The sequence below is a fragment of the Podarcis filfolensis genome (assembly GCF_964270895.1).
Source record: "Podarcis filfolensis genome assembly, chromosome: 4".
Lineage (NCBI taxonomy): Eukaryota > Metazoa > Chordata > Lepidosauria > Squamata > Lacertidae > Podarcis > Podarcis filfolensis.
Genome location: NC_139607.1, coordinates 100,447,049 through 100,474,349, shown reverse-complemented (window position 1 = coordinate 100,474,349; position 27,301 = coordinate 100,447,049). Strand labels below are relative to the sequence as shown.

General features: G+C 48.6%; 2 protein-coding genes across 6 annotated transcripts in view; both read left to right on the top strand.

The window, feature by feature from the left end:
- The window catches only part of ATG16L2 (autophagy related 16 like 2), a 164,386-nt gene that overhangs the window by 44,451 nt on the left and 92,634 nt on the right, over positions 1 to 27,301 (top strand). For 2 of the 3 annotated variants that reach the window (XR_014547116.1, XR_014547117.1), the window contains exons 16-18: positions 4,766 to 4,813; positions 5,771 to 5,872; positions 7,988 to 8,533. Coding sequence is in view for 1 of the 3 variants with exons in the window: in XM_083609916.1 (XP_083466042.1) it covers positions 4,766 to 4,813; positions 5,771 to 5,872; positions 7,988 to 8,075 (238 nt within the window). In the remaining 2 variants the exon portion in view is untranslated. Of the gene's footprint in view, positions 1 to 4,765; positions 4,814 to 5,770; positions 5,873 to 7,987; positions 10,340 to 27,301 lie in introns of those variants that run through there. The other variant, XM_083609916.1, reaches the window with a different exon arrangement.
- The window catches only part of ARRB1 (arrestin beta 1), a 117,816-nt gene continuing 102,818 nt past the window's right edge, over positions 12,304 to 27,301 (top strand). The window contains exon 1 of one of the 3 annotated variants that reach the window (XM_083609993.1): positions 12,304 to 12,769. In XM_083609993.1, coding sequence (XP_083466119.1) covers positions 12,750 to 12,769 — 20 coding nt within the window. In that variant the 5' untranslated portion in view covers positions 12,304 to 12,749. The remainder of the gene's footprint in view (positions 12,770 to 27,301) is intronic. The other 2 variants (XR_014547124.1, XM_083609992.1) reach the window with 2 other exon arrangements.

Sequence of the window (27,301 nt, the reverse complement as noted above, 5' to 3'; positions counted from 1 at the left end):
CCGGCTTGGATTCCTTGTTGATCTCCCCCATCAGCGACTCCCGGCAAGACAAGGCGAGATCCCGGCGATCCTCCTCAAATGTGAGAAGAACACACCATTCCTCCCCCATCCCCAGGGAGGGGAGAGAGACAGACAGAAATGTATTTACATGCCTTTATTTCTGTCTTTCCAGCAGTGCAGAGAAAACATGTCTGCACTCTCTCAACACCAACAGCAGAGAGGGAATAACTCCACCCATGTACTTCTGGTACAGGGTCATGTGACACTCTGAGCTAACATCCAGTGCTCAGTGCACATAATAGACTGTCCTTTGTTCCCACGGTACAGTCCCATAACATCAACATCCTGTTTGGCTTTCCAGCCATCTGGAGCACTCTGCAGCATTGCTCCTTTTTCGTAACAACCTCCCCCAAAAGAATCAATGCGTGTTGCGGCAAGCAAAGCGTGATCCAGAGAAGAAAACAAACAGTTGTTATACACATAACACTCCCCTGTTGTTTCAGTTCCACCCTTGGAACTACCTGTCACTGGTTTCCCCAGTGTACCTCTCTGGTTATCTGGCTTCCAAGGAATGAGTGCATCTGCATTACCTTGGCTAGCAACTCTCTGTTGTGTCTTTGTCTCTGACTTAGACACAGCTCCAACCTGTCCTGGGTTGTGTACAACAGCAACACATGCAACAGCTAAGTTAGCAAACTCTTTTGAGTACCTTTTGGGTGGTTCACCCTTTGTAACTCTCTCAGACCTTCGTAAGAGGTGCTGATCCTCTCTGCTCACTGGTTCAGTCTCAGGACTCTTAGGAGAACCAGTTCCAATAGTAAACAGTGGTTCATCCTTCACTTGTGAAGGTCTATCCATTGTGTGAGATTTCCTCTCAATGACTGTGACAACTGAGCTCTCTGAGCTATCACTGTCGCTCTCAGTACCACTGTAATCTGTAAAATCATCATCATCATCTGAATCGTCCTCTGTGGGAAATGTGTGTACTATCACTCTCTCCTGTTCAGGAGCACTCTCTAGAAATTTTGTGAGAATCACCTGACCAGATTCAGACAAAATTACTCTGTAGAGACCCTTTTCATATCCCACAAAAATGCCTCTGGCATTCTTTACTCCACCTGGAGCTTCTGTCCTCACATGAGACCCAAAAACCTTGAAATGGGCAACAGAAGGTTTTCTATGGAACAGTTTCTCAAAAGGAGAACTTCCCAACTCTCTTGAAACCTTTCTCACCCACGCATAACAAAACGACATGAGTGACTCCGCCCAGAACTCATGTGGCAGATGTGAACTAAGCAATTGCGCATTCATCCCCTTTTGCAATTCTTTGTTCACCCGTACACAGACACCCCTGTTCCACGCTTCCGCTGAAACAGCAACCTTGTGTCTTATCCCTTTCTTCTGCAGGAACCTCTGGAAATCCTGTAAAAGAAAAATCTGCTTCTCATCTGTTAAAAGACAATCAATGTTAGCATCATGCATATTTTTAACCTTGTCACAAAACTCCTGAAACCTTTCCAAGGCTTCCAGTGGCCTCTGTAACACATAATTCCAGACAAAGTTAGAGAAATGATCCACACACACAAGATAAAATCTTGCATTGCCTCTAGATGGTTCTAGAGGACCAATCACATCAGCATACACCCGCTGAAACGCTCTGTCGATCCTGGCCATCTTCTCGGCGCTCGTTTTGGTCACACCTGCGAGAGAAATCAAGTTAGACTCAGAATTACATTCCATGTAATCACTTTGCTCATAAGTCAACAAATACAGTCCATCTTTCTCTCTGGCAGAAAGATACAACTCTCCATCTTTGAAGATCTTGCAGCTCTTATCATCATAGGACAGTTTCAGTCCTTTCTTTGCAATCTGCGAAACACTCAGCAGATTGAACTTCAATTCAGGAACCAAGTAAACATTGTGTATAGTCAGGTTCAGACTCTTAAGATACACAGTTCCTATCCCGGTCGCTTCCAGCTCCTGACCGTTGGCTTGTTTCAGAGCGAAGCTTTGCTTCTTAAATGTTGAAAAGAGCTGTTTGTGTGGAGACATATGAACAGTACAGCCCGTATCGATTATAAAAGAGTGTCCAACTTCTGGCGTGGTTCCTTTCGCCATCAGGGCCTTTGCAGGTTTCACCGAAGACTTGGTATGACCTTTGCCTGCTGCCTCAGGCTTTGCTGAGCGGCCCTTAGCTCCTTTCGGCTGGCGTGGCTTCTTGCAGTTTCGCTGAAGATGCCCAGCCTGTCCACAATTGTAACATCGGACAACGTTCAAAGCTACAGCAGTCTCTCCAGTAGCAACATCAGTGGGGGAATTAGAACTCCGTTCTTCCCTCCCCCTGTCCTTCACCTCCAGTGCAGCAAGCCTGTCGTGTTCATTCAAAACAACGGCAGACACCCTCTCCGCGGTCAAATCTTGCGCCGGAAGGGAACCAAGCTGACTGGCAACGGTTTTGTAAGTCCGATTTAAGCTGTTTATCATCATGAAGCAAAACACTTCCTCCTGTAGATGGAAATTGCGTTCCACCATCTGTTGGCGCAGATATTTCATTTCCGTCAGGTGCGCTTGAACATCTCCATCAGGCGCAAGCCTCAGATTGGTCAGCTTCTCAAAATACAGCAACGCTGAAGAACCAGCGTCTCTCTGATGTGTTCTACGCAGCGTCTCCCAAATCTCTTGCGCGTATTCCAAATCCTGAATATGCACAAGTTGATCATCCGAGACACACAGAATTATAGCCGTCCTGGCCTTCACATTCTGTGATTCCCAACCTCGGGTTGGTGCTTGAGGGATGGGGTTCTCAATCACCCCAAAAATCCTCTGATTCTGCAGCAGGGCCTTCATCTTTACAGACCAAGATGAATAATTGTCATTAGTCAGTGGAGGCGGGTAAGGCAAAGCTCCCCCCTTCTTGGCATCCATTTTGAATCCAAGTCTCAGCTCTCACTCTCGAGCTAGTAAAATCCAAAAGTCTCTTTTGAGCTGTTTACAGCCTCTCTCAGGCAGGCAATCTGCAAGCTGTCTGAAAGTCAAAACAACTTTTCGCTTTCCCAGGCTCTCACTGAGCCAGCCCCACGTGTCAGTAACTTTCCACTGTACTGACTGTCGTTGCCTAGCAACTGTGCATACCTTCCTTCTTTATCTACCACAGGAATGCCTGGTATGCAAGCCTTTGCTCTCAGAGCTGTTTTTCCAAACGCAGCTCTTGTGAACCAGAGAATGATCAATCTGCATTCACACTTTTAGCCCGATATTCAGCATAACTTTTTGGGGCTCCGTTGCTTGGAAAACACCCCCTCTTGGTGTCCAGCCGTCTGTTCAGCTTCTGGCTGCAATGCAGACGTTATCTTCTTTCCTTGGTGCAGAGGATGGCACACGATCCATCAACCTCTCATCTCTCATGCTGATTCCCATGGATCAGATAACCAGCGGCGTCTGCTACCATTTGTCGGAATGCAAGCCTTCGGTCAGAGGAATTTGGCCACTCTCCAGGTGCCCGGCTTGGATTCCTTGTTGATCTCCCCCGTCAGCGACTCCCGGCAAGACAAGGCGAGATCCCGGCGATCCTCCTCAAATGTGAGAAGAACACACCATTCCTCCCCCATCCCCAGGGAGGGGAGAGAGACAGACAGAAATGTATTTACATGCCTTTATTTCTGTCTTTCCAGCAGTACAGAGAAAACATGTCTGCACTCTCTCAACACCAATAACAGAGAGAGAATAACTCCTCCCATGTACTTCCAGTACAGGGTCATGTGACACTCTGAGCTAACATCCGGTGCTCAGTGCACATAATAGACTGTCCTTTGTTCCCACAGTACAGTCCCATAACATCAACATCCTGTTTGGCTTTCCAGCCATCTGGAGCACTCAGCAGCATTGCTCCTTTTTCGTAACAACAACATCAGTCATTAAAAACGTCCCTAAGCAAAGCTGCCTTCAGATGTCTTCTAAACATCAGATAGTTGTTTATTTCTTTGGCATCTGATGGGAGGGCGTTCCACAGGGTGGGTGCCACCACCGAGAAGGCCCTTTTGTGACTCCTTCAGACCAGCTGCTTGGCAGGATGTGAAACTCAGATATTAGCATCGTCGGATTTGAGTATGACCACAGGAACGGGCTCAAAAACGAGAGTCCTCTCCAAATTTAATGGCAGAACTGCACAACATGAGGGTACCAGGAAGTTCCCAGCCCTGCATGAACCTGATTGTGCTCATGGAAGAAGGGGGACCATTTTCAGAGAACCATCAGGCTTGGAGGAGAGTTGATCTTCACACCCACTCCCCATCTCTGCATCTGTAGATGGGAGTTCAGCACGTTCCTCTGCCAAAACAACGCGTCGTTCATTTCACCCCAACTCAAAACTGAACATGGACCTCTCAGGTTGAGAATTAAAGTTGCTGGCAAGATATTTTCCAACCAGGACTCAGCTATCGGCGTAATTGCCTGCTGCCTTCAAAGAAGAGGCTAGAAGCACCCAAAATATTCTTTAGCTCAGATTGCAGTTGAAGCCGGAAAAGAATTTCTGGCTTCTCCTTGGTTTGAGGAAAGAGCTCAGCCTGTTTCCGAAACAAACCTGCAGGCAGGTTTCTCATTTCTGTTCCTAACAGGGATGGATTTTTAAGATCCTTTGGTTATCAGGTATCACAGGAAAATCTGACCAGTATGTAAGTCGTTGAAACATATGAACCTGGATGAGATGTCGCACTTTCTGTTTGCACAGAGTTGGCGAGGGTTCACGACAACCTTTTTGTTTCCATAGGGCTGAGGGATTCAAGTGCGGTTCCGATGGGACCAAAGCAGTATTTAGGTGAGTCTCTGGCGCTTTGGAGTAAACAGGTAAGGAGATCATCCAGCTTTCCCCAGCCAGCCTGGTAACTTTCAGATGATTTTCACTTCAACCAGTGCCGGATTTACGTATAAGCCAAACAAGCTATAGCTTAGGGCCCCACTCTCTTGGGGGCCCCCAAAAAATTTAAAGGAAAAAAACACCTGGATGTTAATTTCCAAAATATAAGATAAAAAACAAATAAAATAAAACCTACATACAGCAACAGTGCTTTCTGTTGTGTAGGCTCCTATGATATAAGTCATGGGCCCCGCCTGCTAGTCTGCTCCCTAAAATATCACTGGTTTGCTCCTTTCTATATATAAAGAGACACAGGTGGCGCTGTGGGTTAAACCACAGAGCCTAGGGCTTGCCGATCAGGTGGTTGGCGGTTCGAATCCCCATGACGGGGTGAGCTCCCGTTGCTCGGTCCCTGCTCCTGCCAACCTAGCAGTTTGAAAGCACATCAAAGTGCAAGTAGATCAATAGGTACTGCTCCGGTGGGAAGGTAAACGGCGTTTCCGTGCGCTGCTCTGGTTCGCCAGAAGCGAGTTAGTCATGCTGGCCACATGACCCGGAAGCTGTACGCCGGCTCCCTCGGCCAATAAAGCGAGATGAGCGCCGCAACCCCAGAGTCGGCCATGACTGGACCTAATGGTCAGGGGTCCCTTTACCTTTACTTTTACATTCTGCATGGACTGGCTGCATGACAACATCTGCAAATGGCTTTAGATACCTGTTAGGTCCATAAATTACCATATAGCATATATTCAACACAAAAAACAGCGCCCACTTGTTGTTGGCAAAGGACAGCTGGACATAGAAAGGGCCCCATTACCTTTGGTAGCTTAGGGCCTTATCAAAACTAAACCTGGCCCTGGAACCAGGTATCCCTCTTCATCCCACTGATTGACAGGCGTTCCTTCCCTCTTTCTCCAGCCCCGATAAAAGCTATGCCCTGGTTGGCTCCGCAGACGGCGCTCTCTACCTGTGGAACATGGAGACGGGGAAGCTAGAGACCAGCCTGCCTGGAGTGCACAGGTGAGAACCTTCTAGGGGTTGCAGCATGCCAAAATCCAGATTTTTTGAAAAAAGAGCCTCTCCCTTTTATCTCAGGCTGTCATTTCCCCAACACACTTTGCTTTAACAAGAGTACAGAAGCATGCCATCTGCCGAAAGGACGCTTACGTGCATTTAACTTGCGCGATTCCAACTGTGCTCTTGAAGGCAGGCTGGTTGAACTTGTGCAAGTCAAATTATCCAAGCAAGGCAAAGAGCTTAAAAGGTCACAGAATCACAAAGTTGGACGGGATCATCCAAGATTCATCTAGTTCTACCCCCTGCAATGCAGGAATATGGCGTTGTCCCATACGGGGATCAAACGTGCAACCTTGGCATTATCAGTACCATGCTCTAACCAACTGAGCTATCCTTTGGGGTTACCCGGTGCTTAAAACGCTTTAAAGGTCTCTGCTTTGCTTGGATGATGCGACTTGCATGATTTGACTTGTGCAATTTCAACCAGCCTGCCTTCGATGCGCGAGGCCCACTCGGTGTGCATCGAAGGCCACTGTCCCCTAGGAAATTTCTTTCCTGTCCTGGCACTGCTCACAGCTGCAACCTGGCCCCACTTAGCCATCCTAGAGGGAAGCGTGACCGCTTGACTATAAAAACACCTCAAAGCAAAAGCAATAAAGTTATCAATAAGAAAAAAAACACAGCGAGATAATGCAAAACTTTCACAAATGAAAATAACCATTGGCTAAAAAAATTAAAGCACACATTGATTTTCTAAACATCCAGGTAGATCTGTCTAAACAGAATGTTATTAGTGGGCACTGTAATAAGTACAGCGAAGACGCCTGCCTGACATCAAGAGGCAAGGAGTTCCACAGCTACACGGCGGAACAGGTGTTTTGCAGCGCCTGTAGCAGTGCCTGTTCCGCCGGTTGAAGTGGTTGAGTCGCCACATGCGGCGGGAGGTGATCTCATAGGTAACCTGGTCCCAAGGTGATAAGGCAGCGGCTCCCCGTCTGTGGAATGCTCTCCCCAGAGAAGTTCACCTGGTGCCTTCATTTATACACCTTCAGGTGCCAGGCAAAAATGTTCCTTTTTAACCAGGCTTTTGGTTGATCTTATTGACATCCTATGCCCTGTTAAAATATTTTGGGTTTTTTTTGGTGGGAGGCTATTGGGTTGTTGTTTTTATTTTTACTATGTATTTTGTGGTTTTAGATCTTGATTTTATTCTGTGAACCGCCCTGAGACCCCCAGGCGCTGTGCTCTGAACCACTGAGCCTCTTGGGCTTGCTGATCAGGTCGGGCGGTTCAAAACCCCACTATGGGGTGAGCTCCCGTTGCTCTGTCCCAGCCCCTGCCAACCTAGCAGTTCGAAAGCACACCAGCGCAAGTAGATAGATACCGCTGCGGCAGGAAGGTAAATGGTGTTTCCGTGTGCTCTAGCTTCCATCAGTGTTCTGTTGCACCAGAAGCGGTTTAGTCCTGCTGGCCACATGACCCGGAAAGCTGTCTGTGGACAAACGCTGGCTCCCTCGTCCTGAAAGCAAGATAAGCTCCACAACCCCATAGTTGCCTTTGACTGGACTTAACCATCCAGGGGTCCTTTACCTTTTTTTTTGCCTAGAATTTGTGGACATTTGTGATATAGGGCAGTATATATATTATTATTATTATTATTAATAATAATAATAATAATAATAATTGTAAAGGTAAAGGGATCCCTGACCATTAGGTCCAGTCGTGGACGACTCTGGGGTTGCAGCGCTCATCTCGCTTTACTGGCCAAAGGAGCTTCCGGGTCATGTGGCCAGCATGACTAAGCTGCTTCTGGCAAAGCAGAGCAGCGTATGGAAACGCCGTTTACCTTCCCGCCGGAGTGGTACCTATTTATCTACTTGCACTTTTGATGTTCTTTCGAACTGCTAGGTTGGCAGGAGCAGGGACCGAGCAACGGGAGCTCACCCCGTCGCGGGGATTCGAACCGCCGACCTTCTAATCGGCAAGTCCTAGGCTCTGTGGTTTAACCCACAGCGCCACCCACGTCCCTAATAATGTAGCATCCTCTTAACATGGTCCAAGGAGTGGGTGTGATATGTCATCATGGTGCCTCTCTGTTTTCCTTCCATGTGCCTCCAGCTCACCTGTGAACGCTGTGGCCTGGAGCCCCTCTGGAGCCTACATTGGGAGCGTGGACCGAGGCAGGAAGGTGGTCCTCTGGAGCTGAGCTCTCACCCTGTGGCCACATAGAGATGAGAACAATTTCAGGCTCCTGTCTCCCTCTGAGCCTACCTGTGTCTGTTGCTGCTGGTCTCTGGGCTCAAGAGAATGTCCAGGGACGTCACAAGTCTGTGGGCTCGCTCCCCATGTTCAAGTAAGCACAGACTTCTGTCTCCAAACAGCCAGGACAGGAAAGGAAAAGGTGGGCTTGGCACACAGCGCCTTCAGGTCCGAGAGAAGAGACTCCAGCCATCACGGAGGGTCTGCAAAAGGCAAGGCAGTTCCCAGCTTTTGCCTGCAGACTTTTGGTAGCCGAGACGGCTTTGCAAGAGAGCTGGACAAATTTGAGAGCAATCAGTGGAACCTAATCATTGCTGGAAATAATAGCTATACAGTGGTACCTTGGTTCTCAAACTTAATCCGTTCCAGAGGTCCGTTCCAAAACCAAAGCATTCCAAAACCAAGGTGTACCAAAACCAAGGCGCACTTTCCCATAGAAAGTAATGCAAAATGGATTAATCTGTTCCAGACTTCTAAAAACAACCCCTAAAACAGCAATTTAAAGTGGATTTTACTGTCTAGAGACCATAAAATGAAAGCAACAAACAATGTACTGCAGTCACACAATCAATCAATCAGTAGCTGAACTGGGTTCCACACAGTCACAGAAACTAAACAAAAAAGCTGTAAAAACAAAAACAAAATAAATACCCAAAACAGACAGACCTCAGCGTAACACTCAAAACAGAAGTGTGGCACTCAAATCGGAAGTGTAACACTCAAAATGGAGCATGTTCGGCTTCTGAAAAATGTTCGCAAACCGGAACACTTACTTCCGGGTTTGTAGTGTTTGGGTTCCAAGTTGTTTGAGTTTCAAGGCATTTGAGAACCAAGGTACCACTGTACTTCAAAGTTTACTGCAAGCTGCCAGGAGAACTTTGTTGCCGGGCAGGAAATAAAAATGGTTAGCAATAAAACAAGCAAACGAGCATCCTTCTCCAGAGGCAGTGTACCTCTGAATTGTAGGTGCTGAGGACAAGGAAGTGAAGAAGGTAACCAGCTTCCTGCTTTGCATCCGAACAGCCACTTTTGGAAACAGGATACAGTTCAAGATCAGAGTCAGCAAGCCAAAAGCGGGTGTAAGCGTCTGAGAATAGCCACACGTGCCTTGTGAGTCTTCCTTTGCACTATAGTTCCAGCAAGTCAGATGCAGAGGTTGGGCTCGATGACCTTTAATGGTCCCTTCCTACCCTGCAATTCTGTGATTAAGCAGCCCTTTCCCCCCTTGTGTGCCTGGTGGCAGCTGGAATGGCGTGCCAGGTGAACCCAGGTCCAGTCCCCCTACGCAGTTCTGACGTCCAGCTTCTCAGCTGACTGAGAACCATTGATTCATTTCTCGGGCCACCTGGGCCAATCCCAGGCTCCGATGCTTGGGGAAAGCACTCCTTGAAGAAACCGATGCCTTTGGAACTCCCTGCCACAAGACGGGGAGAGAAGCCTGTGAGAGTCGGAGAGCAATCGGATGGCTTTTATATTGGATAATGGGAGATGGAGCGACAGATGATGGAGCACTTTGTCCTTAGGGAAGGTAACTGCAGACAAAGAGAGTACTGTAACATTTTTCCAAATTTTGAAATGCAGTTTTCATTTTTTTAAAAAATGAGAAAAATGTATATGAGATGCTTTTTTTAGGAGGGGTGCTGAGAAAGCATGTAGCTCTTTTTTGTGTGTGTGTAAAATCCACAGGAAATGGGAGAGAATAAAGATTGAGCACATGCAGAATTGACATGGAACAGAACTAGGCTGGTCAACAGAGCTGCAGCTAGAAGCTGGTAGAAGGTCCTGGCATCTCTGTTCAAAGCGCATGGCGTCTTTGCTGCCAGCCTGGGAGAGCTGCCTCCATCAAGAAAGGCAGTCTTGGGCTGGCTGGCCTGATTCTCTCCATGAGAGACCACTAGATCCTAGACCCGTGTCTACGCAGAACACATGCTTTGAGTGCAGAAGGCCCCATGTCAAGTCCCATCGTCTCTAAATTATAAAATGGATCTTGGGCAGTAGGACAAGGAAAGAGTCCTTGCCCAAGGTTTTGGAGCTGCTGCCAGCCAGAGCGTGCAAGACTGGGTTAGATGGGCAAAGCGTCTGAGTCAGGCATCCAAACACTGCACTTCCTGCCAGCTCGAATCAGTCAATTCCTGTTTTCTCCCCGTTTCTCATTTTTCCATAGTTCACATTTCTGGATCAGTTTGCAATTAAAGAAAAGAATAACCCAAACGTGTGTTTTTTCTCTTAATATACAAGTTTCTGTATGCAGTTTTGCCTAATGAACATATTTTTGCAAACAAGCACAGTACATCATGTGGCTGGAATGTAGCCTCTTGTGCAAAGATAAGGAGTCAGATCCCTTGCTCCGCCCTCTTTTGGCTCTGGCCCCGCCCACCTCTGGCCCCCACAAGGCCGCCCATTAAGGAATGTGGCCCTTGGGGGGATGAAAATGCTCCCCCACCCCGATACATTGCTAAACAGTAATCATATTACCTGCACCACACCAGCAGCTTCTGGGTGGGTTTAGAATTCCGAATGTGTAATTCCAGTATTTGCATCTGCTTTGCATGCAGGTGGTTTTGGGTTCAAATCCTGCGTCTCCAAGAAGGGCTGGGAGAACCAGTCAGTGCAGGCATTGCTGAGCTGAATGGGCCAATGATCTCATACCGCAGTTTCCTATTCATTCTATTTAATTGGGTTTAGATACTGCTTAATCATCAAAACTGGCAGCTTAAAAAATAAAATACATGTCAACATTCCATGCCTGGGTAAGGTAGCCTGAACAGAAAATATTTTTAGCAGGTGCCAAAAACAATACGGTGAAGGGACCTGCCTTAATCTCAATGGGCAGGGAGTTTCCAGAGTGGAGGTACGGCTGCATTCTTTGTTCCCACCCTGCATATTCACAAGCGCACACACACTCTCTAACCCCCACGACATGTTATTTGCAGCTGGGCTCACTGGCTTGAGTTACGCACTTTGGGGTGGGCCTTTGCGCTTGTGAAAGGGCTGGCGTCTGGCCTGCCCTGTGTTTGTTCAGGGTCTTCCATCACATCCTCATTGCTTGGTTTCAGTGAAAGTGCAAAAACAAGAAAGCTTTATTGACAGAATGAGAGCCTTTCTCACAGACGCCACTGGGGAAGTTCCTGCCCAGGTGTCTGGATTTCAGACAATATCAGAAGGGCGGCAGCAGGCACCTCGAATCCTGAGGCATGAACAGGCAGATGCCAACCATTAGCGGCAGAGTCTCTTACTCTCAGTTCATGGGTTCAAGCCCCACTGTGGGCGAAAGATCCCTGCATTGCAGCCATTTAGAATTCGATCACCCCCAGGGAGGATTGACACCTGTTCTTTATAATACAGGATTGTCCCATATTTCAAATGTCAAATGCCACGTCCTGTATTGATAGAGTTTTCTCCGTTATTTCAGGTCCCCTCTCTCCCCCAGGTTAGGGGTCCTCTCCAAATGCATGTGTTTGAGAGGGTGTGCAAAAGGCCATGTATTTAAACTCTGGGTTCCCAAGCACAGACAGATTCACACATTCCTGTGTGTGTGCTGGCATGTGTGTGACAAATTCCAGAGGGTCAGGCTGCAATAGGCTGTAATGGATTGCTTTGAAGTCACTTCAGCACCAAAGGGGAAAAATATCGCCCCCCAGCTGCCCCTCCCAGTCCTTTACAGTGGCACCTCGTGTTACATACGCTTCAGGTTACATACGCTTCAGGTTACAGACTCCGCTAACTCAGAAATAGTGCTTCAGGTTAAGAACTTTGCTTCAGGATGAGAACAGAAATCGTGCTCCGACGGCACGGCGGCAGCAGGAGGCCCCATTAGCTAAAGCAGTGCTTCAGGTTAAGAACAGTTTCAGGTTAAGAACAGACCTCCGGAGCGAATTAAGTACTTAACCCGAGGTACCACTGTATTTTGCCAGGACCGAGTTAACAACCCTCCTCTCGGGTCCCTCCCAGCTCTACAATCCTACGCATCTCCCCACCCGCCCCATCTCCCTTCCTCAAAAGCCAAAATTCTAGCAGCCTGCCAACCTCGCTCCTTTCCGCGCCGGGGCATCGTGTGAACGCGTCCCGAAGGCGCGCCGCGTGTCGAGATCAGGCGGGGACGAGCCATCCTTGGGATTGGGTTTTTTTTTTGTTTGCCGGCTCGGCGGTCTGGCGCTCGTGACGCGCGCGCGGAGGAGGGGAATCCGGGGCGCGCGCCTGGGCTGCTGCTTGGCTGCGCCTCTTCCTCCTCCTCCTCCTCCTCCTGCTGCTCGCGAGCGGCCGGTCCCTACGCGGCGGCGGCGGCGGCGGCGCTCCAATCCCGGCCCGGAAGAAGGAGCGGGGGAGGCAGGTCAGGGCGTCTCTAAGCGGGCAGCTCCCTCTCCGCCCCCGCGCGGACTCCTGCTGCGAGGCGGGCGCCGCTCCCTCTCCTCTCGCTCCGTCGCCGCGCTGCGCTCTGGCTGCAGCTGGTGGCTCCCGACGCGCAGCATCCGCCGCCGCCGGGCGGAGCTCCGTCCCTGCCCTGCCCGGGCTGCGCAGGCCGGGAGAAGCCGAGCCCCATCGCCCGCCGACGGACGACCAAGGAGCGCGCCCCGGTCTCTCGCTTTCTCCGCGCCCGGCAGCAGAGCCGCCAGCCGAGGCCATGGGCGACAAAGGCACCCGGTGAGTGCGCCGCGCTCCGCGGAGAGGGAGGTGGGCTGGCTGGGGGTCTTTCCTGGGTGGGGGGCTTCACAGGGCCGCGCCTGGAGGGAGATGCGGGTCCGGAGCGGGACTGCGGAGCAGCGCGCTTGGGACGCGCGTCGGGCGCGTTCCGACGAGCGTTAGAGCCCGGGTATGGGCGACGTGGACCCAGCAGCAGCAGCAAGCCGCGGTGTCTTCCCACCCGGAGGCTGCGCGACGGCTCCGGTCACGTTGATGCAGTGTGTGCGGCACGTGTTTGGCTGCGTTCGCACTCGATACACGCGCGCAAAACGTAACGTGTGAAGAGGGGGCGCGGGTGGCGCCGGTTTGAAAAGCGGGCGGGGGGCGTTGGGAGACAGCTCGGGAATGGTGTAAAAGGGTATCTGGAAGTTAGGAACAGCTCTGCAGGTGCGTTGCAAAGGAAATCGCGCTGGTTTTGGTGTAGGTTCTTCCTGAGTGAGTGTGTATCTGCTGTGCAGGCTCGCATGACTAGCACCAAAGAGGTTGGGGGTTCCTGGTTTTATGCAAATTTAAATAACAACAACACCACTCATTCTCGGGAGAGCCAGAAAAGAAGGTTGGAAGGGGTGTCCAGGCTGGTATTCGGAACATAGGAAGTAGCTGCCTTCTGTTGAATCAGACCCCTGTCCTGCCTAGCTTAGTATTGCCAGCACTGACTGGCAACAACGGCGCTCCTGAGCATCCTCAGCCCTACCTAGAGATCAAACCTGCCCCCTTTGGCTCGCAAGGCAGATGCTCTACGGTTGAGCTGTGGCTTGTCTGCCATAAGGTGAGGAGTCTGTGGCGGGATCAATGCTGCTCATGTGTTTTTCACAGCAGCCGCACAACATCATTGGCACAGATATGCCAGCCTTTATTCCTTCAACCAGGATTCAGATTTTCTGTTGTTATTTAGTCGTTTAGTCGTGTCCGCCTCTTCGTGACCCCCTGGACCAGAGCACGCCAGGCCCTCCTGTCTTCCACTGCCTCCCGCAGTTTGGTCAAACTCATGCTGGTAGCTTCGAGAACATTGTCCCACCATCTCGTCCTCCGTCGTCCCCTTCTCCTTGCGCCCTCCATCTTTCCCAACATCAGGGTCTTTTCCAGGGAGTCTTCTCTTCTCATGAGGTGGCCAAAGTCTTGGAGCCTCAGCTTCAGGATCTGTCCTTCCCGTGAGCACTCAGGGCTGATTTCCTTCAGAATGGATACGTTTGGTCTTCTTGCAGCCCATGGGACTCTCAAGAGTCTCCTCCAGATTTTCTGTAGAAAAGCTAATAATTAAAAAATAAATAATAAAAATTGCGCACAACCTGCTGGTGATATTAAGGTCTCGCCCAGAAGTCTTCCATGTCTTATTGACTGCCAGTTAGTTCCCAGCAAGGGGTGAAATGGTTATAACTAATTGGGGCTGCATTGGCCCAACAGGCTGAGGCAGGTTGAAGGCTGATGGCTTTTATATCCCTCTGAATCATTTACGTTTTTATTTTTGCGGACCTTGGCCATGATAGTAAAACAGAACCTCCATGTTATGGGGTAGTATACCGCCGAGAGTTGGGGGCCGGGGAGGTCAAGGGAAGTAGTGGTCCTACTCTATTCTGCCTTGGTCAGACCCCACCTGGAGTCCCGTGACCAGTTCTGGGGACCTCAGTTTAAGAAGGAAGGTGGGCAGAGGAGGGCGACCAAGATGACCTAGGGTCTGGAAACCAAGCCTGATGAGGAACGGTTGAAGGAGCTGGGTATGCTTAGGAAAAGAGGAGACCGAGAGGAGATAGGAGAGCCACCTTCAAATATCTCACAGGCTGTCACATGGAAGAGGGAACAAGCTTGTTTTTCTGCTGCTCCGGAGGGCAGGACTCGAACCCATAACTTCAAGTTACAGGAAAGGAGATTGCGACCAAACATCAGGAAGAACTTTCTGATGTGAAGAGCTGTTTGACAGTGGAACGGTCTCCCTTGGGAGGCGGTGGAGGTTTTTAAGCCGAGGTTGGATATCCATCTCCCAGGGATTCTTCAGCTGCATTGCAGGGGGTTGGACTAGATGGCCTTTGGGGATCCCACCCAATTCTATGAGAGTGTGGGGCTGCCGCTTGTCAAGTTATCAGACGCACGCTGGCTGCCTGCCTGCGTTTGGGGCCTGAGTGCTGGACCAGGCGGAGGTTTTTGCGTTTAGCAAGGCTCTTTCTGGCGTGTGTGTGTACAAATGCAGCCATTTCTCGAGCACATTCTCAAGTGCCTCTGGTGTGCTGCACCCCTTCTTTGCGAAATGCCTGAGCTGGTGACAGATTGTGCGCTGTTCGGCACCGGGGCTGTGGCAGGGAGGAGAGCCGCTTAAAATTATGGTTGCCTTTGCTGACAGGTTCACTGTGGGCCTCCTTTTCCCAAACCCTAGGAAATAAAACGGTGGCCAAGTTCACGGCGTATTCGGGATTTGTAAAGAAAAATGGATTTGTGTATGGATTTACAGTTCAGTGATCACCATGTCTGCTCTGAAGTAATTCCTGCCTAGTTCACAACAAGTAGAGAAGGACATGAGCTGAATGGCTTTCCTTTCCTTTTTTTCTTTCAAACACTCTCTGTCTGAAACCCTGGAGAGACAGGGCTGCCAGTCAGTGTAGACAATAATGAACTAGGCAGACCAGTCTGACTTGGCTGCCTCCTAGCCTGGTGCATGAGACTGCACCCTCAGTTTCCAGGGACAGCTCATTTATCTCCTTATTGCAGGCACCCCCAAACTCGGCCCCCCAGATGTTTTAGGACTACAACTCCCATGTTTTAGGACTACAACTCCCATCATCCCTAGCGAACAGGACCAGTGGTCAGGGATGATGGGAATTGTAGTCCCAAAACATCTGGAGGGCTGAGTTTGGGGGTGCCTGCCTTATTGGTTCCAGTTTTCTTCTTTGGAAGAGTAGAAATGGATAATTAGCGTATTGGTCTGAATATATGCCTCACTCCCCCCCCCCCCCCGATTCCGTCCGTGAAAAGTTAAAGTGCGGCTTAACTTACAAAAATTGGCTCTTTTACGATATTGCTGCTGAAACAGACATACGGTAAAACAGAACGGTTGTGAGTGCCTGCGGAATTTTAAGGGAGCGGCTTATATTCAGGTATAGTCTTTCTCTCTCTCTCCCCCCCCCCTCCTTTAATTCTAAAGGTGTGACTTATATTTGGGTGCGGCCTGTATTCGGGCCAATACGGTGTTTTTAATCTTCATGGCACTTGGTCGATGGCTGACCAGATTCTCTGGACGCTTTCACGTAAACATTGCAATACCAAACCCGATTCAAAATATAAACGCTGAAACCAAGATGACGCCCCAGCCGCTCCCCTTTCTCTCCCCTGCCCCGCCTTGGATATATGAGAGGCAGTGTGGCGTAGTGGTTAGAGCAGTCGTCCTCAAAGCATGTGGCAGGAGAGGATGGTAAGTGTAGCGGGAAGATTCAAGGACAATCAAGGAACCATTTAAACATTTCAGTGCAGTAGTATAGTATAGTTAGTATCAAAATTAATTGTTTTGGATATACAGCCAGAAACATTTTCCACACCTCTCTTCCAGAGTTAACGCTAAAGACTTCACTTCTGGTTAGTGAGCCACCATATCTGCTAGAGGGCCATGAACATTTGTGTTTGGGGCTTTTAAGAGTCTCCTACTCAGCTACTATCTGAAACCAAAGCATTATTTTCAGCTCTCCTACCCCACTGGAATAAACGAGGGCGTTTTCAATTGTTGAGAGGAGGATGTCGATGTTTGGAAAGAGGCAAAGCATCTCTGGGAGGAAGTTCCGCCCTCGGCTCCTGGGAAAACAGGATGCTGGACTTGATGGGCCTGATCTGGCAGGCTCTTCTGATGCTCTTAACCAGGGCTCAGCAAACTTACCGTGTCTTGGGCCAGTGTCTCCAGCTCCGATCGCGCGGCGAGCCAGAGGGCGGGGGAGCGTGCGCCCATATGCGTGCACACTTTCGGGTCGGAGGAGCACCGGAAATAGCTTGTGCGCATGTGCACGGGCCTCCTCCGACCCAGATGTGCACTGGAAATAATGCTTGCGCATGTGCAAATAACGCTTGCCATGCGCACATCCTATTTCCGGTGCTCCTCCGACCCGGAAGTGGGCAGCTGCGCAGCGCAGCGCCAGTAAGAGCAGGCAGCAGGCGGCGGGGGTCTCTGTGGGCCGGATAAACGAGTCCCTCGGGCCTTATCCGGCCCACGGGCCTTAGTTTGGGGACCACTGCTCTTAACTGATGGTAGCAAAATTCCATTGCGCTTTCCCTTTCGGCTGGTCCTGTGTCTTCCATCATCGGGGTCCTTAGCTGTAGCCTGTCGTGCCAGTGTTGCAACCCAGGATTGATGCTGGGGTACACAAACTGCTTGGTTGGCACCCTAACACCATAAGAAAAGCTTTGCTGGATCAGACCAGAAGCCCGTCTAGTCCAGATATTGATTGATTGGGGGTTGCTTTTGCAGCTGGACCAGATTGTGCTGAATTGCATTGTATGTGTGTGTGTGTGTGTGTGTGTGTGTGTGAGAGAGAGAGAGAGAGAGATGCTCCGTATCAGTTGTGTGATTCACCTGCCAGAATTCATAGAAAGAGGAAGGTTCCATCAACATACAATGTCGTCTCCAGCGATCTTCCTCCTGTCTAGCTCCTCCTGCTTCTAAAACCTTCAGCAGATCAGAGGCCTTTCCATTTGCCTCTTGTAGCGTCTGAGCTTATTATCACAAATCCTAAACCTGCTTCAAGCCAGGAGCCTGGGATTTGTGATGAACTGGTGAATCTGAAACAAGTCCTTGTGAAAACCAGTTTAGGGAACTTCCACTTTCATTGGCATTTATTTGTATGCTGCCTTTCCATAGTTAAACCAGGCTCAAGTCTGCTCACAATGGAAAAAAGATTTACATAATTGCAAAAAGTAGTCATCAGTAGGGCTGGGCTATATGTCATGCAAAACAGGTTTAAAGTCCATATTGCGATGTTGGGTTTCATAATTTTGTCCTGGTGACATATCATGAATCATGGTGTGTGTGTGTACGTATTCTGTGCAAAAATCATAATATGGGAAAAACTGTGCAGCCAGGCAATGCCTCTGCGTAGCTCCATCTTTACACTGATACATCATGATGTCTGAAATACCGCGACTTTTAGCTGGTGCTATATCGCAATGTTGAAAACCAGATATTGCCCAGCCCTAGTCATCAACAATAAATAAAAACATCTCAGCGTGCAGTAAAACTGAACCACCTCCACCTAACTCGTAATCAGGCTTGGCAATAACAATTTAAAAAAGTAATACCAGCAACAGCAAAAATTAAGCACCTCCAAAATTAAACCCACCGAGTGTTGGCTTTGCAACTGGAACGCCCGAGAGCCTCTCCTAGGCGTTGCCAACATCCCTTTGCAGCGCAGCCGTCAACACGCATGGTGCTCTGCTGTGGCTCCCAGTGCTCTTTCTCATTACTTACGGCCTTTGTAAACACTCCCGCCTTGATCTCTCCGCCACTGAGTCCTGTTTGTTTTCCAGCTCCCTAGCAGCATTTCCCAAACATGAGGGGGGCCGAGGGAGGTCGCGCCGCCTGCGCATTCTGCTGCCACGCAGGCTGTGTGTTCCCTATATTTCCCGGAGCAGCGTGGCGAACCCTGAGGACCAGAAGAAGTTAAGAAAGAGCTGGAAGCTGGATCGAGCCCACCTAGGCCGGGATCTAGTTCTCGCAGTGGCGATCCACATTGGGGAGATTGCAGGCAGGATCTGAGCTCGGTGGCAGTGCTCTGAAGACAATCCTTCATGCGGCGCACAGTTAAACTGTGGAACTCGCTTCTGTAGGAAGCAGCCATGGCCAACAACTTGGATAATAATATAATAATAATAATAATATAATAATAATAATTTATTATTTGTACCCTGCCCATCTGCCTGGGTTTCCCCAGCCACTCTGGGCGGCTTCTATCAAAGATTTAAAAATACATTAAAATGTCACACATTAAAAACTTCCCTGAACATTTAGATGTCTTCTAAATGTCAGGTACAGTGGTACCTCTGGTTACGTACTTAATTCATTCTGGAGGCCCGTTCTTAACCTGAAACTGTTCTTAACCACTTTAGCTAATGGGGCTTCCCGCTGCTGCCACATGATTTCTGTTCTCACCCTGAAGCAAAGTACTTAACCCGAGGTACTATTTCTGGGTTAGCAGAGTCTGTAACCTGAAGCGTATGTAACCTGAAGCATCTGTAACCCGAGGTACCACTGTAGTTGTTTATCTCTTTGACATCTGATGGAGGCTTTAAAAGAGGAAAAGAGGGCTATCAGTAGTTACTAGCCAGAATGGCTACGCTCTTCCTCCATGGACAGAGGCAATGTTGCTTCTCAATACCAGTTTCTGGAAACCACAGAAGGGGAGAGTTGCTCTCGTGGTTGGATCCTACTTGCTGGTTTCTAATAATAATAATAATAATAATAATAATAATAATAATAATAATAATAATAATTTTATTATTTATACCCCACCCATCTGGCTGGGTTTCCCCAGCCACTCTGGGCAGCTCCCAACAGAACACTAGAAACACAATGAAACATCAAACATTTAAAACTTCCTGAAATAGTCGCAAAGTGATTTCATGCTCTTTATTCAGCTCATAGTGGTGAGGAGGAATGAATCGAAGTCCCCTCAAAGTATCTGCTTTATATACATTATTTACACAATGGGCTGCACATGATTGGCTAATTCCGGAATTCTGTAAGCCAATCAGGTTGTGGATTCACTTCTATCTGGAGCATGATTGGGTGGTTCCTGCCAACCAATCATACTGCTGCATTGTTCTAGGACCAATCAGACTGCTGCATTCTGAATCCTATTGTTCTAGGACCAATCAGACTGCTGCCTTTTGGATCCTATTGTTCTAGGACCAATCAGACTGCTGCAGTTTGGCTCCTATTCAACTCAGTACATAACACTTCCCTAAACAGGGTTGCCTTCAGATGTCTTCTAAAAGTCAGATAGTTGTTTATTTCCTTGACATCTGGTGGGAGGGCGTTCCACAGGGCGGGCGCCACCACCAAGAAGGCCCTCTGCCTGCTTCCCTGTAACTTGGCTTCTCGCAGCGAGGGAACCACCAGAAGGCCCTCGGAGCTGGACCTCAGTGTCTGGCCTGGACAATATGGGTGGAGACGCTCCTACAGGGATACTGGACCGAGAGCCGCTTAGATAATCTAATGGGTATCTCGTTGGCCACTGTGACAACAGGCTGCCGGACTAGACCATTGACTTGATCTAGCATTCTCTTTTTATTTCCTTATGATATTCAGGCCAACACTATTCTGTTGTAAGCTCACACTTGTGGAAAAGCTCTCTCTCTCCTCCTCAAAAGGGAGTCTTTCTCAAGCACTGTTGAGTGCGTGTTGCTGCAAGGAAAGGAGGGTCACCATGGCGGAGCTGGGCCTAAGAAGAAGAGGCTACTGGGGTCAGGATTTGAACCCGAGACCTCCTACCCTGAGCTACTGCCCTCGCATGCCCATTCCTCCTCCTTTTTACCCTTTGCACATCCAGCAATGTCAGCTGCTGCAACATCCCCGAGCATTGCGCTAAAATGTTGAGCAGGTTGGATTTCCTTCTCCATTCAGTGTGTTCAAAGGAAATCGATGAAATCGCTTTAATATTCTGCTCTTGCCACATGGAAAGAAATAAAAAACCCCATAAATCTTCGAAACGGAGATCAAATAAACACCACTCAATTATCGGCGACTAAATAGAGTGATCCTTAGCTATGGAGCATCCCAGACGCGTGCCTAACGAGCTCGTTAGTTCCTGAGCCTAACCAGAGCGGCTGGCAGTGGTGAACTACCATGGCAGGGCTGGTGAGGCAGAATAAGCTTTTGTGGCTCCAACTCTGGGACCAGAAAGATGACACCTGTGGCTCAGGGTTCATTTGTGACCTCTCCCCCCACCACCAGTGATCATCATCACCATCATAATTTTATTATTTATACTCTGCCCATGTGGCTGCATTGCCCCAGCCACTCTAGGCAGCTTCCAACACATATTAAAACATAATACACCAGGCATAGGCAAACTTGGCCCTCCAGATGTTTTGGGACTACAACTGCCATCATCCCTGACCACTGGTCCTGTTGGCTAGGGATGATGGGAGTTGTAGTCCCAAAACATCTGGAGGGCCAAGTTTGGGGGTGCCTGTAATAGAACATTAAAAAGCTTCCCTATACAGGGCTGCCTTCAGATGTCTTCTAAAAGTCATCTGTTTGTTTCTTTTGACATTGGGAGGGTGCCACCACAGAGAAGACCCTCTGCCTGCTTCCCTGTAACCCTCACAATGGGGGAACCGCCAGAAGGCTACTCTGGCCAGCTCTCAACAGAATTAAAAGCACAATAAAACATCAAACATTAAAAACTTCCCTAAACAGGGCTGCCTTCAGATGTCTTCTAAAAGTCAGATAGTTGTTTATTTCTTTGAAATCTGATGGGAGGACATTCCACAGGGTGGGCGCCACCACCGAGAAGGCCCTCTGCCTGGTTCCCTGTAACTTGGCTTCTCGCAGGGAGGGAACCGCCAGAAGGCCCTTGGAGCTGGACCTCCATGTCCGGGCAGAACGATGGGAGCCAATGAAGGTCTTTCAGGTGTTATGTGGTCTTGGCGGCCGCTCCCAGTCACCAGTCTAGCTGCTGCATTCTGGATCAATTACAGTTTCCAAGTCACCTTCAAAGGTAGCCCCACGTAGAGCGCATTGCAGTAGTCCAGGTGGGAGATAACCAGAGCACGTCACTGCCTCTCAGCCTAACCTACCTCACAGGGCCGTCGTGGGAATTAAATGAGGAGGGGGAGAACTACTTTGTCTGCCAAGGTCTTTGGAAAGATGGAACGTGGAGGCAAAAATGAATCACACTATCTGGAGGTTCAAATGGTGCGGTCACTGGGCTGTACCACTTCACATTGTGTTGGACGCTCCTGCTTGCCCAGGAAAAATCCTGCACATACCTTGTGAGTTTGTTAGTGGAGGGAATGGTTCTAATCTGCCTTCATCCTGACACAATAGCTTCATATCTGCAGGGACTTAAAAGAATTATGCAAGGCCACTTTTAGCATGTAATGTTGCTGGCATGAATAGTGTTGCCTTTTCAGCTCTAAGAACGAGTGGTATGAAAGGATGGTCGAGAGGCGTGAATGCCTCACTTGCAGTTGTCTTGAGTACACAACTTAGGGACATTTGCGTTGTCTTGAGTACACAACTTAGGGACCTCTCCCGATGCGTTAAGATGAGGTCACAAAATAAGGCGCAGCTGTTTTAGCGTACCTGAAGGTAATGGCTTGTGAAAATTGCATTTCAAACCATGGCTTTTTAAAAAATCACATCGTTCATATTTGTTGTTGCAGATTGAATGCCCTTTGGGGCAGGATTTCTCACACTCCCTACCCAAACATTTTCATTGCGTGTATAACATATCATGCAGGTTACATGCGACAGCGGCTGGAAGCATCTGTTTCAGCTGTACGCATGGGACAAACAGATCAAAAACCGGTTACTAAAGTTGATACAGTGGTTGTTGTTGTTGTTTAGTCGTTTAGTCGTGTCTGCCTCTTCGTGACCCCCTGGACCAGAGCACGCCAGGCACTCCTGTCTTCCACTGCCTCCCGCAGTTTGGTCAAACTCATGCTGGTAGCTTCGAGAACACTGTCCCACCATCTTGTCCTCTGTCGTCCCCTTCTCCTTGTGCCCTCCATCTTTCCCAACCTCGGGGTCTTTTCCAGGGAGTCTTCTCTACTCATGAGGTGGCCAAAGTCTTGGAGCCTCAGCTTCAGGATCTGTCCTTCCAGTGAGCACTCAGGGCTGATTTCCTTAAGAATGGATACGCTTGATCTTCTTGCAGTCCATGGGACTCTCAAGAGTCTCCTCCAGCACCAGAATTCAAAAGCATCAATGCTTTGGCGATCAGCCTTCTTTATGGTCCAGCTCTCACTTCCATACATCACTACTGGGAATATACAGTGGTACCTCGGGTTATGTACTTAGTTCGTTCTGGAGGTCCGTTCTTAACCTGAAACTGTTCTTAACCTGAGGTACCACTTTAGCTAATGGGGCCTCCCGCTGCCGCTGCGCCTCCGGACCAGGATTTCTGTTCTCATCCTGAAGCAAAGTTCTTAACCTGAGGTACTATTTCTGGGGTTAGCGGAGTCTGTAACCTGAAGCGTCTGCAACCCGAGGTACCACTGTAAGTAGCACAAGACATGAAGTGCTGAAACCGAATAATAATCCAGACCTATGGAAAGGCAGTGGCAGAATTTATTGTTTTAATTGTGCACGGAGCCCTGTGCCCTGATGGCGATATGTAGATAAATGTTAACAATACTAAAATAAAAACGTGATTGTATGTGCCTGTTCCCTTTTTCTCCAAAATGGTTCCTTCTGTATTGCTTACTTCGTTAACTGTTCTTGTGACCACGACCGAACAGGGATTCATTTTTTTTTCTTTTTTTAGGCATAGCTATCTAGATTTCCTGCCCTGCAGTCTTCCCCAACCTGGTGCCCTCCTTCTGTCTTGCACCACAACTGCTGCTTAAAAATATATAAGAACAGAAGGAGCTGCTTTTTGCCGACTCCATTTTGTCTACTCTGACTGGCAGTGGCTCTCCAGGGTTACAGGCAAGAGCTTTTGCCAGCCCTACCTGGAGACACCGGGAATTGAACCCGGTACCTTCTGCATGCAAGGCAGGCGCTGAGCTGGATGCTCCCTCCCTGGAGCTGCGCAATATATTTGCAGGCCGACTGTGCCATGTTCACTTCTAAGCTTATCAGCATTTGCGTCAAAATTTGGATAGGTCTTCAGAGGTAAAGGTTCTGTTTCCGCACAGAGAATGGGGGGAGAGATTGCTGCCTGTTTCCCATAATCCACTTGCATGCTGGGAACAAAACATGATGTTCAGCTTCGCTTGGAAAGTTCAGAAATGTCGAAAGCTCTCTTCTTCAGGGAGGAGAGCGGAGCGAATTGATTTCCCCCAATGCACTTCCTCAGTTAACTAACTCTGAGCCGCACACTACCTGTGTGTGTGTAGGAACATCTCATTGCTGATATGCAAAATTTTACATGTTCTTTGTTTTTTCCCATATAGCAAGGCATTTTTCGTCTTGTTTTCAAAGCCTCTGAGTAAGCCAGCTTGCCACGAGGCAGGCTTGAGATGTGCCATCTTTGTTACTTCAGGCAAGCAGTGTTAGAAACTCAGATGGGCTTGCCGATCAGAAGGTTGGCGGTTCGAATCCCCGTGACGGGGTGAGCTCCCGTTGTTCGGTCCCTGCTCCTGCCAACCTAGCAGTTCAAAAACACAAAGTGCAAGTAGATAAACAAGTACCGCTCCGGTGGGAAGGTAAACATCGTTTCCGTGCGCTGCTCTGGTTCACCAGAAGCGGCTTAGTCATGCTGGCCACATAATCCGGAAGCTGTACGCCGGCTCCCTCGGCCAATAAAGCGAGATGAGCACCGCAACCCCAGAGTCGGCCACGATTGGACCTAATGGTCAGGGGTCCCTTTACCTTTAAGCCAGGGTTACAGTGACTAAACGACAAAAAACAGTCCTCCTTAGATTGGGGTTACGGTCCACCTCAAACCAGGGTTATAGTCCTCCTTAAACCAGGGTTACAGTCACCAAAACAGAATGCCTAATTGCCATTTTGGGGCAAGACAGTTCTAAAGTCTTATTTTTCAAAGGATTGACTGGCTGTGATTGATTCACGGTTGAGCATCTGGCTAGTTCAGGTGACAACCTCGGTTAAGAACTTTGAGAACTTAAAGAAGAAAAGTTCCCCGATCCAGGGGAAGTCCACACATCTAGTGGCTTATTCTGGGCTTGTTTTTTCCCCCTTTTAAATGATGGCACGGACCATTCATAAAGCAAATATCAAGGTCAGGGGGCTGGGTAAACCCAAAGGCAAGCAAGCCATCGAGATACCTAACTGGCCACCTTAGGGCTTGATGGCCCCTGGCTCTTTTCCAGCAGGGCTCCTTGACAAGGCAGCCAGAATAGAAGCGCATTTGTTGGGACGGTGAAGGGGAGCTTCTATGTGGAGCCTAAGCAACTGCTTTGAGCCAAATGGCGGCTCTTCTCCCCCTTAGCGTTTGATGCTTGTCCAGTGCAGGGGTCGGCAACCTAAGGCCCATGGGCCACAAGCAGCCCACGGGGGTTGTTTAACCAGCCCCCGAGCCGCCCCCGAACTGGGCCGCCTGCTTGGTGAGTCCTTGCATGCTGTGCTAAACCGGCACAGCACAGCACGGGGACTCGCTTCCGCGGCACCGGAAATCGTGTCTGCGCAGGAAGATTGGGAAAGGTTATGGAAAATTGATTTAGAATTTACAGATTGCTCTTTGTTAAAAGAAAATTATATGAAGATGATGCATAGATGGTATATGACACCAGTGCAATTAGGAAAAATGCACAAAACTCGCTCAAATATGTGTTGGAAGTGTAAGGAAAAGGAGGGGACATTTTACCATATGTGGTGGGACTGTAACGAAATTTAAAAATTCTGGGAAATGATATACAATGAACTGAAGAAAATGTTCCATCTAACATATGTTAAGAAACCTGAAGCATTTCTGTTAGGGATTGTAGGGAAAGACCTGCCAAGGAAGTTGAAAAATATCTTCATGTATGCGACAACGGTGGCGAGAGTCTTGATAGCACAAGGATGGAAGAACGAGGAAATCCTGACTAAAGAACTATGGCAAGAGAAATTGATGGACTATGCAGAACTGGCAAAACTGACACATAAACTACGGGACAAGGACATCACCTTGCCAACAAAGGTCCTTATAGTTAAAGCTATGGTTTTCCCAGTAGTGATGTATGGAAGTGAGAGCTGGACCATAAAAAAGGCTGATCGCCGAAGAATGGATGCTTTTGAATTCTGGTGCTGGAGGAGACTCTTGAGAGTCCCATGGACTGCAAGAAGATCAAACCTCTCCATTCTGAAGGAAATCAGCCCTGAGTGCTCACTGGAAGGACAGATCCTGAAGCTGAGGCTCCAAGACTTTGGCCACCTCATGAGAAGAGAAGACTCCCTGGAAAAGACCCTGATGTTGGGAAAGATGGAGGGCCCAAGGAGAAGGGGACGACAGAGGATGAGATGGTGGGACAGTGTTCTCGAAGCTACCAGCATGAGGGAGGCAGTGGAAGACAGGAGTGCCGGGCATGCTCTGGTCCATGGGGTCACGAAGAGTCGGGCACGACTAAACGACTAAACAACAACAACAACAATATGATTTGTTAAAATTTCTAATAAAAAATATTTATTTATTTTTACCAAAAATCATGTCTGCGCAGACGCCAGAAATTACGGGTGTGCGTGCAATCCAGCCCACGGAGCGATCTCTGCTGGAGTGAACCGGCCCAGGCGAGGTCAACCTTGCTGACCCCTGGTCCAGTGCAGCCGTCCTGGCTGCCGTCCAGGGAATGTGAAGATGAAGGCAGCTAGGAGCGTTGCAGAGATGACCTTGCTGTTTGGGACCGGGGTGAACTTTTCAAAAGCTTCCCTTCGGCCGGATCCTTGCAAATTCAGAATGCCTGGGGGAATTGGCTTTGCTGGGAATTTCGCTTGTTTCCGAGAAGGAAGCGGCAGCTTTCTGGGAAAAGCAATTTGCTCTTTGCTGCTTGTTTGTAAGACCGAACGAGAGGCTCCAAACATTTCTGCAGGGCCTTTTTGGTTCTCGGTGCCAGGCGAGAAATACGGGGCGAGGAAAACAACACAGCGCTAACATTTCAAGAAAGGCCGACCTCTGTGAGAGATCTGCTATCGTGTCACTAATATCCACTAACAATGGGCCGTCCTAATAGTTTGTGCTTTAAAATGTTGAGTGGGAAGTTCTTCCACGCACTGAAAATAGTGGGAGAAGGTGCAAGGACGTAGGGTCATTTTTGTTTAGACTTGGCTACTCGGATATCTGGAATGCTGGTGTGTTTTTAGCTTATTGCTGCTTTTAAGTTTTTGAATTTTTAAAATATTTTTTATTGAAAAGTAAGTATGGAATTGTAAGTGCACAAGGTAAAATAGGAAGTGCAAACAATAATTAAAAAATAAACACCCATGTAAACAAACAAACAAACAAACGGAAAACCTAAACTTTACATGATTGTTATTGTAGTTAACCTAAACTTAACCTAATACACTGTTTATAAAAATGAATTCCAATTTTAATGGCATTTGGAATTCACTTTTTCAATGTTTTGATTGTTTTTACTAACAGTTGCATTGTTTTACTCTTTTTGTAAACCTGACAAATTTGGGTTATCGCACACTTCAAAGTGCTGTTTCCCATCGCTTTACTTACTGCAAGGAATTCGAGCTTTCAGGGAAGCAGGCTTGCTATGCAAGAGTGCCAAATGGACTGCAGTTCCAGTACAGTTGTATCTTGGTTTTCAAACATCTTGGTTCTCAAACGGCAAAAATCCGGAAGTGAGTGTTCTGCTTTTCAGATGTTTTTCGGAAGCCGAACATTCAGTGCAGCTGTCAGCTATTGTTTC